This window comes from Lacerta agilis, chromosome 8, assembly GCF_009819535.1.
Source record: "Lacerta agilis isolate rLacAgi1 chromosome 8, rLacAgi1.pri, whole genome shotgun sequence".
Taxonomy (NCBI): domain Eukaryota; kingdom Metazoa; phylum Chordata; class Lepidosauria; order Squamata; family Lacertidae; genus Lacerta; species Lacerta agilis.
The window spans coordinates 73,370,019-73,384,732 of NC_046319.1; the positions used below are offsets into that span (position 1 = coordinate 73,370,019).

The window sequence follows — 14,714 nt, forward strand, 5'->3', positions numbered from 1 at the left end:
CCTCGGTTTCAAAAATAAAACCGAACAAGTGGTGGCCATGTGTGTGTGTGTCCCCCCCCTTTTTTTACACAATGGATATTTTTAAGTGTTTTTTTTTCTTTTTAATCCAACCCTTCTTTTTCCCTCCCTCCCCTCCCCCAGCAAGAGTGGCAGCTTTTCTATAAATGTCTTCCCCTTCTCGGCCGCTCTGACCCCAGCGCTCTGCCCCCAGCACCCCTCCCCTTCCCCCTCCCCTCTCCCAGGCTCAGATGAAGAATTCCTCCTTGCGTTTGTGGCCGTCGCCGCCGTTCAGAAAGGCCTCGCGGGCTTCTCCGTGCTCGTCCAGGCCGCTTGCCTCGTGCGTCAGGTAGGAGCCTGTAAAAAGAGGACGTGCGTGTGTGAGAGAGAGAGTTGCGGAGAAGACTGGGCACAAGCAATGGTAAGTGGGGCGCACAGGGCCCTGGTGGAGACTCAATACCTTGCTAAGGAGACTCCATTCATAGAATCAGAGATTTGGAGAGGAGCCCAAGGGTCCCCCAGTCCGACCCCCTGCAGTGCAGGAATCACACCTCTAATTACATGTGTTGGTCCTCGTCCCACAACTAGAGAACAGATCCTCGCTTTGGTGCTATTTCTGTTTGTATGAAAGCCACATTCTGTCACCCTCGGTTTGCAATGGCTTTGAAGACACATCGCCAGCTTATGCATGTGCAATGGGACCTCACGGGTGTTTAGTCACAAATACGTCCCCACTGCACTTAACTTTCAGCAATAGCTACAATCAAGGAAGAGGAATTCTGGAAGGCAGAGGATATCAGGTCCTGCTCTCTAGCAAGTGTACCCACAGCTAAGAGGGTGTGCAGTGGCCATCAGAGGAGCAGAATGTTCCCCCATCCGAACACATGAACCCCAAACCGGCCAGGTGGTTACACTGCAAGCTGGCGCCAGGGCTTGGTACCGTCACTCACTGGCTGAGCCCCGAAATCTCAAATTCCTGATTGCTGCCATGGGCGGCTGGCCTGCCCTCTCCAACCAGCTGTGGGAACCGAAGGAGCAGATTTCTCTGCTTCTCCTTCTTCCTTTGGGGGCAGAGGTGCAGACTGGGGTCAGAGGGTGAGGGCAAGCAAGTGGGAGGCAACAAGGAGAATGGGAACTCTCTGAGCAGCGTCTCGCCCAAGAATTCCTCCACAAAATCTGCAGCTGGCCAGCAGAGAAATGCAGGTGGTGTACACACTTCTTGTACATTCTGCATCCCGTGCTGCAGGGTTTTTGTTTTTTTTAATACTAAGTTTGGATCAATTTCTACGCAAACCACCTTTGATCCGAATTGAGGGGGGGAAACCACCTCGCTGTGTTTTAAGCCAGCAATTGTGTACACAGCTGTAGCGTTTTCCTCCCCACGTACAAAGAGGAGGCTTGGGAAAGACTGTAAGAGAGGCTGGTTTTAAGAGCCACAAAGTCCTTCATACGGTGGCAGGAAGCCTCACCCCCCCAAGCCCTCCCGGGTCTCCCTGCTTTTATCATTTCAAGCTCCTCACTCCAACCCCAAAGGCTAGAAATATGCTTTTTGAATACACACAGAGAGAGACACACATGAAATGACTGTGCTGCAAGGCAGTTTCTCAGATCAGTGGTGAGTCATGGAGCAACCCAGCGTTCCTTCTATAAATCAGCACTCATGTCTCTTATCTGCCCAGCTGGCACCAGGGTTCCGACACTGACCTTTCTGCCGGATGGAGCACCACACCATGACTATAAGCACACAGATGACGAGGAAGACCAGGAGCGCCAGGATGCCCCCAACAATGGCATAGGGCACTGAAGTCTGGGCCTCCACAATGGCCCCAGGGTCTGCCAAAGACAGGGAAGGGTTAAGGTGTGAGAGGCGGGGTGGCTGGCTGGAGACAGTGCCCTCCGCGAGCTTCATACTTTGGTATGGGCTGGAGCAGAGGACCTGAGCCTACCCTACTTCTGGCTGCCCTCCTGGCAGGAGGAAAGCAAACACCTCTGCTGGGAGACGCTGCCATATGAGCAAGGGTAAGGAACTGGTGGCTCATCAGCCCCAGCCAGGATGATGATGGGACTGACACTCCACCAACATTTGGAGGGCCACCCTGGCATTAGGGGACAGCACCAATCTGGACCAGGAAGAAAGGGTGTGGTTTGGGGGGGGGTCTGGTCATCAGAAACAGCTAACTATAACTCTCACATGACTTAACGCATCACCTGAACAAAGGGAAAAATATTTGGCAAGCAGAAAGGTTTCTCCTTGACAGGCTAACTTTCTAGGTGTGGGTTTTTTAAAACGTTCTGTCATGTGACCCCCCCCCCCCGCTTCCCCCTGACCCACAGTCCAAAGTGGTATGGCCCCGAAACAGACTTTTAACTCCTCACCTGCCACATGTGAACACCAGGACAACAGTGAACTCGGGGGTTCTGGGCTGAGCTTAGGAGAGGGGGCGGGAGCAGGTGAGCTCTGCGGCATCAGAGGACCCGTGTTCCTTACCGTAAACCACCAGCACATACTGGTCCGACGAGCGGCCATGTTTGTTGGCCACCTGGCACAGGTAGGTTCCGTTATCCAGCATGCTGAGGCTGGGGATGGTCAGCACCTCTCCCTCCGTCAAGGCCCGCTCCGGCAACGAGTCATTAGCTCGGCTCCACTTGATGTCCGTGGGGCTGAGAGCGGAAGTCAGGACAGCCTGCGTTAACCTTGCCCCTCTCCTCCCAACCCCCATCTCCGGTGGCCCCTGCGGGTCACAAGTGCCACATCTCCCCCACATGAGCGTGCACAAACACACACCACTTTCCTTCCTTCCATCAAGGCTATTTGTGGCAAGCGCTGCCAGAGCCCGTGATGGATGGGAGACGGAGCCGAGAGGCTGGATCAAGGGGCGCTCGAGTAATAACTCCGCTCGGGAATTGTATCCATCAGTCAGGGCTATATAGAAAGGCAAGGACAATTTGCCCCCGCGTGTACAGGGAAGAAGTGCCACAGAGCAAGGATTGGGGGGGGGGGGTCCTTATGAAGTGGGGGGGGGGTTCCCAGCAGGTGCTGCTTTCGTCGTGTCACAGAAGAAGGAAAGCCTGCCCCCAATGCCCTCTGTTATGCCTCTACTGCTCAGAGGATGTGGCCCCTCTCCTCCTTTGCTTCCAGCTCCCAATAGCAGGGGATGAGGGGCTGCTAACCTGATGCCCCCCAAGATGTTGCTGGACTCAGTGGCGTAGGAAGCCGCTTGGGCACCCGGAGCGGCAAACCCCGGGGCACCTGGGGGGGCGGGATGTCACTCCGCAGCGCGCATGCGCAGTGTCGCTATGTAGCGACGCTGCGCATGTGTGCTATGGAGCGGCGGTGCCGGCAAACCGTGAGCAAGCTGCTGAGCAAGGCTTTTTACCAGGCGGCAGGGCTCGGCTTGGGCGTCGCGGGGCGGGCGGGCGGGCACTGAGTGTCACCCCCTCCAGGGTTGCACCCAGGGCACACTGCCCCCAACGCACCCCCTTTGCTCTGCCCCTGGCTGGACTACAACCATGTCTTTGGGCCTGATGGAAGTGGATTCTGGAGAGTCAACGCAGATTCTCCACTCCTGAAATAGACAAGCAGGGTTTTCTTGAATGAGAGCAGAAGAGGCTTCGGAGAAGCATCTATGCCCACTTCTCTTGCCACACCGCTGCCTGTGGTCAACCAGGTTTTGGAAATGGACCGCAGGCAGGGCTGAGAAAGACAGACTCTGCCTGAAACCCAGGAGAGCGGCTCTCTGATAGGACAGGCAGCCTGGAGGCAGGTGGACCAGTGGTCGGTCTGACTCAGTACAAGGCAACCTCCTGTGTTTCTATTCCAGAACCTGCCTTCCCCTGCTCACCCCCACCTCTAATTATGGCTTTCCCCATCCTGCGGAAGTACTCACCGCGGGTTGCCTTTGACGTCACAAGTCAGAACTAAAGTGTCTCCTTCCCGCATCACCCCCTGAGACGGATGGATCCTGGCTGTGGGAGCGACTGGGGTGGAAACAGAGAGAATAAACAGGAGGTCATGAAGCAGCCTGTGCACAGAACAGTCACACGTCTCAAGCAAGGCCCGGCAATTTGCAACCCCCGCCGTGGAGAGGAAACGCTTCCTTCAGACGTCAGAGCGATTAGAAGCCTGAAATCAAGGTTTTCGCTGGCATTGTGGCCGATATCAATACATGCATCCCCCCCCCCCCTTGTCTTTTCCTTCTAAAAGAGCTGCCTCGCCATAGAAAGAACGTGAGACTGCAAAGGAAGGCTGGGACAGTTTCCCTGGATTTTTGCATCACCCATGAAAATGAGCAATAGAAAACAGTATGCATAAAAACTAAGGAGATCTATATACAGTATACAGTATATATCAACAGAAACACCAAAATGACACTTATTACACTACCAGGAAATTGAACATGCAGGTAATTTGAGAGCCCACTGAAGAAAATGTGTAGGGAATTTCAGAAGAGATCTGAGTTGGCCCACCACACTACTGAACAGCGTCTTTGAACCAGGGTTTTTCTGCATCGCTTTTAAAATACACTCGCTTTAGGCTCAGGCCTGCATTGCACTGAGCCCTGGCCCACATGCCACATGGAGCCAGCAAATGGTTTGGCATGGATGTGTGCGAGTGTCCAGGCTCCCAGAGAGGATATTGCAGCCTCTTTGGTCCCTTCCTTGGGGTTTAGCTGCTGCACTGAGCTAAGCCATGGGCTTGCCTTAAGTGTGCAGTCCAAACTCAAGACGCGCGGTTCAGCTCTCCAGGGCAAACCTTGGCTGTGGTTGTGGTGTGTGGGGGACGAGAGCTAAACCACAAACCTGCAGAGAGCAGAGGGAGAGCCACCAAGGAGGAGCAAAGCAGTCATGACCTCCTCTGTCAGCGCCTGCACACTCACACATTCACTAGCAGTGACTGCAGACGTAAGAGCAGGTTATTTTCACTTATTGGATTTTCCATGGCAAGGGGAAATCCGTTTTGAATGCAAAAATAAATAAATAAATGCATGCATGGGCTGGCACTTAGATGACAATGACATTGGAAGGTTGCTGAGAAAGGACTGTAGGGTCATCATCACCAGCGATTTCACAATGAAGTGGCCAGGTTGCTCACTGGGGCAAGACGGCTTGAGCGTATTACACCAGCCCTTGTACTGGCTGCCAATTAGTTTCTGGGCCCAATTCAAAGTGCTGGTTTTGATCAATAAAACCTTAAGCGGCTCAGGACAGCAATACCTCAAGGACCGCCTCTCCTCATATGAACCGGCCAACATCTCAGGCCTTTCTTCATGTGCCACCTTCGCGGTAGCTCGGGGGGGGGGGGAGATGACAGGACCTTTCTGTGGTGACTCCCTGTTTTCCCCATGAAGGCCCACCTGGTGCTTTCATTACATATCTTTAGGCACCAGGCAAAAACATTCCTCTTCTCCCAGGCCTAGGGCTAATCAAGCAATCTACAGCCTTTTAAGCTTGGGGGAGGGGGGACATTATTGTTTTGCTTGTTATGACATGGTGTTTGTGATCCTCGGATGAAGGGCGGTATAAAAAGTAAAGGGACCCCTCACCATTAGGTAGGTCCAGTCACGGACGACTCTGAGGTTGCGGCGCTCATCTCGCTTTATTGGCCGAGGGAGCTGGCGTACAGCTTCCGGGTCATGTGGCCAGCATGACTAAGCCGCTTCTGGCAAACCAGAGCAGCCGGAGTGGTACCTATTTATCTGCTTGCACTTTGATGTGCTTTCAAACTGCTAGGTGGGCAGGAGCAGGGACCAAGCAACAGGAGCTCACCCCGTCGTGGGGATTCGAACCGCCGACCTTCTGATCGGCAAGCCCTAGGCTCTGTGGTTTAACCCACAGCGCCACCCAGCACCCGCGTATAGAAATTCAATAAATAAGCCATTAAATTCCCTTCTGGAAGCCCCCTGCTCTCTTGCCCTGGGCATTCATTCCTCCAAGAGAAGTCAAAGGTAAGGGACCCCCTGGATGGTTAAGTCCAGTCAAAGGGGACTATGGGGTTGCGGCGCTCATCTCACTTTTAAGCCGACGGAGCCAGTGTTTGTCCACAGACAGCTTTCCAGGTCATGGGACCGGCATGACTAAACCACTTCTTGTACAACAGAACACCGTGATGGAAACCAGAGCGCACGGAAACACTGTTTACCTTCCCGTCACAGTGGTACATATTTATCTACTTGGACTGGCATGCTTTCGAACTGCTATGTTGGCAGGAGCTGGGGCAGAGCAATGGGAGCTCACCCCGTCACGGGGATTCGAACCGCCGACCTTCTGATCGGCCAAGCCCAAAAGGCCCAGTGGTTTAGACCCGGAGACCCCCAGCCTCGTAACCTCTGCCCACCCTACCCAAAGGAGAAGGGGAGGGTAAAGGGGCCCAGAATGCACTGCATCCCTGCCGCTTGATGCCAACCCTGCCGTCGCGGAGCCCCTCCACCCCCTCTTCCCCCGCCAGCAAGGCCCCTGCGGTGACTTACACTGTACATCTAGCACGTACTGCGTCTCCTTCCGCTGCCCACGCAGCGTGGGGTGGGTGGCCTCGCACGTCACGACGCTGCCGTGGTCCCTGCGCTCCACCCGGAAGCGAACCACATTGGTGATGCTGAACACTTTCCCGTTCTCCTGCTTGCTGCCTATTCCTGGGGTGGAGAAACAAAGAACACGTGCACCGGCCCCGCTGGTCAACCCCGCCGAGCGCTTGCAGACGTCCCTTTAAAGCTGAGTTAAGGCGTCACGCCTTGCCGCGGGACTCTTTTCTCCTTTTCTAATTTTTAAATTACATACAATTAAAATGCAACCGCCGTGCTCGGGAGGGGTAGGAGCACATAAGATTACTCCTACTTGCCTCCAACGTGAGTGCAGAGAACTTGTTGCCGGCAGCCAAGAAGCGCTGGGAGAAACCCAGAAGCAGCCTACTTACGAGTCTAAAAGGAGCCCCAAAAGAAACATCTGCTTTTAAGATGCCAAAAAGCCCTTCTATTTTAAGTATTTTCTGGGCAGGCAGGGGGAAGAGTAGGAGTAGCTGCTAATAAACTCGGCTCGTGTATATGCTGCAGTTAAAGAGACATATGGATCCAGCCTCAGCTACCACCTCAGGCGTTTGGAGATGACAACCTTTATTGGGGAGACGCTACCTAAAACCGACCCCAAGTTGAAAAAGAGCCAGCACCTTCTCTAGAGGTGCATTAACTGGATATCCCAGTACTAAGCTAACTAGTGTCCCCAACGGCAGATCAGCCTACTTCCTACCAGGTTCACATGTGTACATTCTGTTCCACTACAGTCATACCTCGTGTTGCGTTAGGTTCATGTTGTGTCTTTTCGGCTTGCGAACGCGTCAAACCCGGAAGTGTATACTTGCGGGTTTTGTCGCGCATGCATGCGCAGAAGCGTTCTGCACGCTTTGCACATGCGCAGAAGCATTCTGTGCACTTCGCACATTGCAGAAGCGCTCTATTGCGCTCCGTGCTTGCGTAGAAGTGCCGCTCTGTTGTTGTCGTTCAGTCGTGTCCGACTCTTCGTGACCCCATGGACCAGAGCACACCAGGCACGCCTATGCTCCACTGCCTCCCGCAGTTTGGCCAAGCTCATGTTTGTAGCTTCGAGAACACTGTCCAACCATCTCATCCTCTGTCGTCCCCTTCTCCTTGTGTCTTCTCTTCTCATGAGGTGGCCAAAGTACTGTGCCGTTCTAGTTGTGGGCTTTTCGGGGTGCGAACGGCATCCCAGAACAGACCATGTCTGCAACTAGAGGTGCCACTGTACTGTACTTTTTAAAGTACATAAAACAATATTTAAATATGTATTTCAACTCAGTGCACACGTTTCCAGATTTATTCCACCCTAAATTATTTGTTTTACCCTAAGATATGCATTTTTGGTTATTTTGGGGTTGTTGTTTTTTTGCTTCACCCAAGTAGGAGAAAAATCTAAAGGAAAACTATGTCCCGTTCCGCGCATTCCACTTCAGAAGGTCAGCTGGCATGGGAATTCACAGCTCCGGAGCTTTGGAGCCAAAGCAAACTCCTACAGGAAGCTAAGTCCCTGGATTCCGCCCTCCTTCCCTCACCTTTTAGCTCTTTCCGGTCCCGGTCCCGGTACCAGCGCAGCGTGGCAGCAGGGCGTGACCTGGGGATGCTGCAGGTGAGCTCCACTTCTCCTCCTTCCACGGCCTGTTCCTTGATCTCCACCAAGGGGTTGTCAGGGGGCACTGGAAGGAACAGCAGTCGGGTTATGGGGCAGGCAGTGAGGCTGTCTCCAACACAGCACCGGATCCCACCACAGCATCACCCAAATCAGTCTCGGATCTGGTAAACCCAACCGGAGAAGGGGTGGGGAACCTGTGGCCCTTCAAATGTTGTATTCAGTTTATATCCCATGCATCTATAATAGCATACAACTAAAACAGGCATGTTCAAGAGGTAGGCCGAGATCTACTGGTAGATCAGTGGACATCTGTGGTAGATCGCTGGCAGATCACTGGCTCCCCCCAAAGAAGGCCAGAAACTTTGGCTCCCCTAAAGAAAAGCTCTACATCTTTGACCTGCACCCCTAAAAAACAGGGATCCCCTCCCTAAAAAAAGCTCAACAACTTCGAACTGAACTCCCAAAAAGGGGGTAGATCACTGCCAGTTTTTAATTCTGTGAGTAGATCGCAGTCTCTTTGGAAGTTGGCCACCCCTGAACTAAAACATCTCAAAACAATCTTTTTAAAACTGGCAAGACCTTCAAAAAAGAAAACCTAGTTAAAATTTTATTTAGGAAGTCCAATAACCCACACTCTCATAGCTAATAATTCCAGCGCTTCCAGCAACAGACGTTTCAGCCACCCAATGCCTGAGGCAGATGCACCTCACTAGGGAGGGCATGCCACAAATGGAGAGCCACCACTGAGAAGGCCCTATCACTGGGTAGGCAGGTAACCCCCAGTGGCAGCTTCCACCAGCCACAGCCAGTGTGGCCAGTGGTCAGAGAAGACGGAACACCATCTGGAAGGCCGCCAGTTCCCCACCACTGAAATAGGGGGTCAAACGGCAAGGGTGGCGAGCTCTTCAGGTGGGCCTCTGTGTCTGTTCCAGGATTCCTCAGGTTCACCAGTTCAAATGCATCCTGGGAAATTCCACTTTCAGGTCAAAAACAAAGCAAAACAAAAGCTGCTAGGCCTTAAGTTAGGGTGGAAAGAAAAAAAAAACCATCTCAGAAGCCACGGATGCGAGTAAGGAGAATATCAGAGAGTCAGGAAATGGGATTTTGTTGCTCTGCATTGCTCTTCGTTATCACAGACACACACCCCCCACCTCGCCCAGCCCCAGTTGCAAAATTAGAATTATGGAAAAGAAGCAGACATTTGCATAATTTCCTAAGAATACCTGATTTAGCTTCTGTTAGTGCAGAATGTGGAGGCTTCCCCACCCCTTCCTTTGGGTAAATTATACAGCATACTGATTCGGAGCATGATCACACAGGTTGTCAATGCTTGGCCTTAAAAGAAGCATATGAATGTCTAGTGATTGTGTGGGAGGTTAGGTAGGCGCTTGAAATTACAGGCTGGGGAATGCAGAAGGTCTCTGCATGCAGGAGGAGGTTCTCAGTTAAGGTTGTGAGAAGGCTTCTTTCTGAAAGCCTAGGGAGACTGAGCTAGGTGGACTAGCAATCTGACTCGACAAGGCAGCTTTCTGTCTCCCTCTCCATCTCTGCCACATCCACATCTCACCATATATTTAATGGCTTCCCCTAAAGGATCCTGGGGACTTTAGTTTATCGTGCACAGAGCCGCAATTCCCAGAGCCCTGAACAAATGAAATTTCCCAGGGTTCTTTGGGGGAAAGTAAGAGCTGTGGAACGGACTCCCTTGGGAGGCTGTGGACTCTCCTTCCTTGGAGGCTTTTAAACAGAGGTTGGGTGGCCATCTGTCATGTATGATCTGGTTGAGAATCCAGCATTGCAGGGGGTTGGACTAGATGACCCTTGGGGTCCCTTCCAACTCTAAGATTCTATGAAAGCCAGGTGTGTGGGAGAGATTATTATAATTACCAGGGCTTTTTTTCAGCTGAATGGAGTTCCGGGACCTTTTTTCCTCAAAAAAATAATTTTTTTTAAAAAATCCAAAATTTTGGATTTCTTTAAAAATGTGTTTTGATAGCTTTATCACAGGTGTGCTTGCTGCCTTAGCTCCTTTGGAAGGGTGGGGATATAAATAAATTTCGCACAAGGCCTGTGTTGGCCTTAATTCATCATAACGCCGCAAGGTAAGAACGGACTGACCTTCTTGCTAACCTGCTCCCACCTTCCAGCATCCTGGCCAAAGGTCACAAAGGTACCAGGGCTGGATGAAAAACTATTTGGACATCTGCCACATCTTTCAACTCCACCAACTTTTTAGTTGGATTTAGCAAGGTGTATACAAACGTAAGCAGTGCTTTTTGAGGCTTCTGTTGTTCCACATAGACTAATAGTGGCTCCATCCGTCCTTAGCCATCTCCTGTGCCAACAGTTCTGGCAATGAGCCCAGTCGAAGGTTAGACTAGAGGATCACCCCATTTCACTCCAGTTCCACGGTTCTCTGAGGACTGTGCTTGTGGGTTTTGTTAGTATTTTTTTTATATATATAAAAACTTAATTGGCTTTAATGTATCTGTGATGTGTTTCGACGGTTGCAGAAGACCCAGAGGATCTGGGTGGACCGAAGAGGGTGCTTTAGGAATAATAGCAACTATTATTATTATTATTATTATTATTATTATTATTATTATTATTACTATTATTATTGTTATTATTATTAATGGTACTGTAATTCCTCTTTCTTCCAGTTTATGTTGCAATCCCGAAATAGGGTGGTGGCAGCTGTGGCAGCTGTGGCAGAGGTGGTGGCAGCGGGAAAGCGGCACGTACCCAGCACGGTGAGGATGGCGATCTGGTGGTGCGTGTCTTCGGTGTAGAGCTGGCAGAAGTAACCGCCCTCATCTTCCAGGCGGGCGTTGGAGAGCACGATGCGGACTTGCTTCTGGGTGAACTCCACCAGCTGGAACCGCTCGTCCTTCAGGGCTGTAAGGAGAGAGAGGAAAAGGTGTCTCATGTTATGGACCAGTGAAATGAGAAAAAGGTCATCAGGGTGTGATGCTGTGTGGTTTTCAATTGTATTTCCATTGCTTCTTTTATTTCTTATGTTTTATTTTGAGCTGCAACTTGCATTCCATAGAATTCAAATACATAAGAAGCAACAAAAATATAGTCTTGGGGAGGGGGGTTCCCCACTTTCTCTCAAGTACGAGGGACTGTCTCTATTTGAGACAAGATGCCAGGTGGCATGGAGGTGCAGTTCATGGCTTCTCTAAGTGAGGATCACTCAGTCCAGGCCAGCCCCACCATTCACAGATCCCTCAGGGAGGAAGATTTAGGGCTGCTACCCAAAGCTGCAGAAGTGTCTAGGGCTGGGCGATACCTGGTTTTCAACATAGTGATAAATCACCAGCGAGACATCATGATATACTGATATATCACAATGTCTGAAATAAGGATGGAGCTACGTAGAGGCAATGGCCGGCTTCGCGGTTTTTCCCGTATCGGGATTTTTGCTGGTGCTTGATCTTATGGTTCACTGCCCCCTGCAGGAGGCAGGGGAGAGCTGAGCCGGCAGAGTCAACAGGGGCTGCAGGAATCGAGAGAAGCATTGGTTGGCTTCACGGTGTTTCCCACGTTGTGATTTTTGCACAACACACCCACACCTACACGATATATTCACAATATATTGACAGGTCAATAATTCTGAAACCGATACCACGATAAGGACTTCAAACCTGATTTGGACGATATATTGATATATCACCCAGCCCTAGTGTGTAGTAGGATGCACTTAGCATAGGGAGGGTGCCGTCTGGACTTTCCTCCTCAGTTACCAAGCTATCTTGGGTCAGCCCTGGACTCTGACCGGGTTGTTCTTAAGTTCAGGGTGTAACCGATCAATTCCCCACTGCCCAGGTCAGATTGGCTAGTAACCCAAAGGAAGAACATTGTTTGTGCGCTTGATTCCCCATGAGGCCTTTGGCTTGGCTAACCGGGCTCGATCCATGTGTTCTGCAAGTACCTCTGATATGATACTTGTTCTCTTCTTGCAGCAGGTTGCATTGTAGTGGGCTGACCTGTAGGGGGTGCTGGTGCTGGTCCAGATGGCAGGCAGGGGATTGAGTGGGTGGCATGTCTCGTCCAGCTCCATCTCTATGGTCCTCTAGTTTTCCAGCCTAGCCTACAACCCCACCGTTCCCAAAGCCCCATTATTACCCCGCGTGCCGTTGAAGAAGAGCGTCTGGCGGGATGGGTTTTGGATCACCACTATGGAGCCATCGTACTGGTGCAGCTTGCAGTTGATCTCGGCCTGGCCGCCCTCTGCCACGGTCACATTCTCAGCTTGGACTTCCTGAGCTCTGGCTAGTGCAGGGAGAGAAAGAAAAGAATGGGTTACCATGATGTTCACGGAAGGCGAGTGGGGCTTTAATGTGAGTGGGGATTCGCCTGGGCTGAGTAGCAGCACCCGAGTCCCTCTTTGCATACCAGTGAAGAATAAACTCATGCATAAGCGATCAAAATTATAACAGGGCGCTCTGAACATCGACAGAGAAGGTTGGAGCTGCCACCTGAACATATTCCACCTCGCCAGATTTCTGTGCTACTGAGCAAAGGAGTGTTCCTGAGCATGTGCGGAGAGCCCTCGTCATAATTCGCTTCTTATGTCAGAGATGAGTGAGTGGGCAGGGTTTGGGGGCAAGCCTGGGATTTAGAAGTTCAGCCCTGGGGAGGTCAAAGTCTTTATATCCAGTGTGGGGATTCACTGAACCGTATAACCCAGGGGTCCTCAAACTTACCCGGCCTTGGGCCGGTTCCTCCGGTGCCAATCACACGGCGGGCTGGAGGGCGGGGGAACGTGCGCCCATACGCGTGCGCACTCGCCTTTTCTGGTGCACTTCTGGGTTGGCGCAGCACCAGAAATAGCCTGTGCGCGTGGGGCTCCAAAGACCCAAAAGTGTGCTGGAAATGACGTTTTGCGCATGCGCAAAAGCTATTTCTGTCGCCGCGCCGACCCAGAGATGGGCAACTGCACCATGCCGCGCCAGTAAGAGCGGCTGGCAGGGGCTGCACAATTGGCTCGCGCAGACCGCATCCGGCCCGCGGACCTTAGTTTGGAGATGTCTGGTATAACCGTAGAGTTGGAAGGGGCCCTGAAGGTCATGTAGTGCAACCCCCTGCAATGCAGAAAATCTCTACTACAACTACCATCAGCCCCTGGAAGCATGGCCAATGGACAGGGTGATGGGAGCTGCAGCTCAGCAACTCCTGGAGGGACAGTGGTTCCTTACACCTGCTTTATGTGGGGGTACATAATCACATGAGTGGGCCACACCCTCACATGCCACCAGGGAAAAGGGCGCATGGGGCACAGAGGTGTCTTGCTGTAAGAATTGTGCAATATTAAGTGAAAGGCCTGAAGCAGAAGAGATGACCGGTTGCTTCAAATCAAATATATAACCTTCATCCCTTCTTACTTTTCAAGATGCTGGCCATGGCAATCTTTACTCCTTGGCTCAGCATAGTTTCCCTTTCTCTCCCCTGATCCTCTCCTCCAACCCATGTTTCTCTGTCCTGCTTTCTCTTCAAAGTTTAGCCCCCTGCTTAAAAAAAATTCTGACCTTCTCTCGCATAAATGCAACCTGGCCAATGGCAGCCAAAAGCTCCTATCTGTGCAACCTCTCTGTGACATCAGAGCATCTCAGCCAGTCTTGAGGCTTCACTGCAACCATTAAGAACCTCTAGTCAGTGCATTAAAATGTGCCCCCCTTCACGTCTACTGTTGTATCATTGGACTTTTTCAATACAATCAACTCAATACTATGTAATCTAGCAAGTGCAGGTGTGGGAGGGAGGACACTGCCTTGAACAAACTGCAACCGTTTGCAGCAAAATGTGCCGATTGGTTTGCTTACTTGAGTCATCTGGAGCAACTACTTTTCTGGCTTATATAGAACAGGGTTGAGGAAGCCCATGCCTGGGAGCCAGATGTGTCTCCCCAGGCCTCACAATCTGGCCCGTGAAACTCTTCCCAGGCCACAGCCCTTTCTAGCCTTGCATCACAGCTTGAGAGTTTTTGCCTAACTGGAACATGCTATTGACCGCTGGCCATAGCCTCTTGTTTGCCTGGACGGAGGGTAGAGAGAAGGCTGTGTGAGTGTGCATGGAAAGTAGCCAAATGCACAAAGATAAAATTGACATTTGTTGCTCCTTGTTGCTCCTTCGAAGGTTGAAGGCCTGGACTGTAATATATCCCCCACCCCAATGATCTAGACTGTGGACCAGAGGACATAAGTCAATGGCCTGTGAGAGGAGACCCCTGCAAAGCAGGTGAGGTAGAAATAAATGGCTTCTTGTCCCCTCCAACTCTTTTGATGCTCAACCAACAGCCCTTTGTCTAATCAGAAGCGAAAAAACAACACACGGCACCCTTGCAAGAGACAAGCCAATTATTCTATAGAGTCATAAAATATGGGATATTGTGGTAATGGAAAAGGCAATAAAACAAAATGAAGATAGCAGAGGGGCTACTATGGGAGGGGGGAAAACCTTTTAGGAACATTGGCTTTCAGGGCGTGTGAAGCAGAGGAAGATGGCAAGGGCTAGGAAATCAAACCATACATCATGTGTACGTTTTTTTGTGATTGACTGCCTCCTCCCAAGAGAAG

At 51.3% G+C, this 14,714-nt stretch overlaps 1 protein-coding gene across 1 annotated transcript in view; it reads right to left on the reverse strand.

Annotated features, from left to right (window-relative positions):
* Positions 1-206: 206 nt before the first annotated feature.
* Positions 207-14,714, reverse strand: part of CADM4 (cell adhesion molecule 4) — a 122,838-nt gene continuing 108,330 nt past the window's right edge. The window contains exons 2-9 of the mRNA XM_033158273.1: positions 12,265-12,411; positions 10,879-11,031; positions 8,057-8,197; positions 6,465-6,626; positions 3,885-3,975; positions 2,486-2,658; positions 1,702-1,830; positions 207-354 (exon numbers count right to left, since the gene is read on the reverse strand). Coding sequence (XP_033014164.1) covers positions 245-354; positions 1,702-1,830; positions 2,486-2,658; positions 3,885-3,975; positions 6,465-6,626; positions 8,057-8,197; positions 10,879-11,031; positions 12,265-12,411 — 1,106 coding nt within the window. The 3' untranslated portion in view covers positions 207-244. The remainder of the gene's footprint in view (positions 355-1,701; positions 1,831-2,485; positions 2,659-3,884; positions 3,976-6,464; positions 6,627-8,056; positions 8,198-10,878; positions 11,032-12,264; positions 12,412-14,714) is intronic.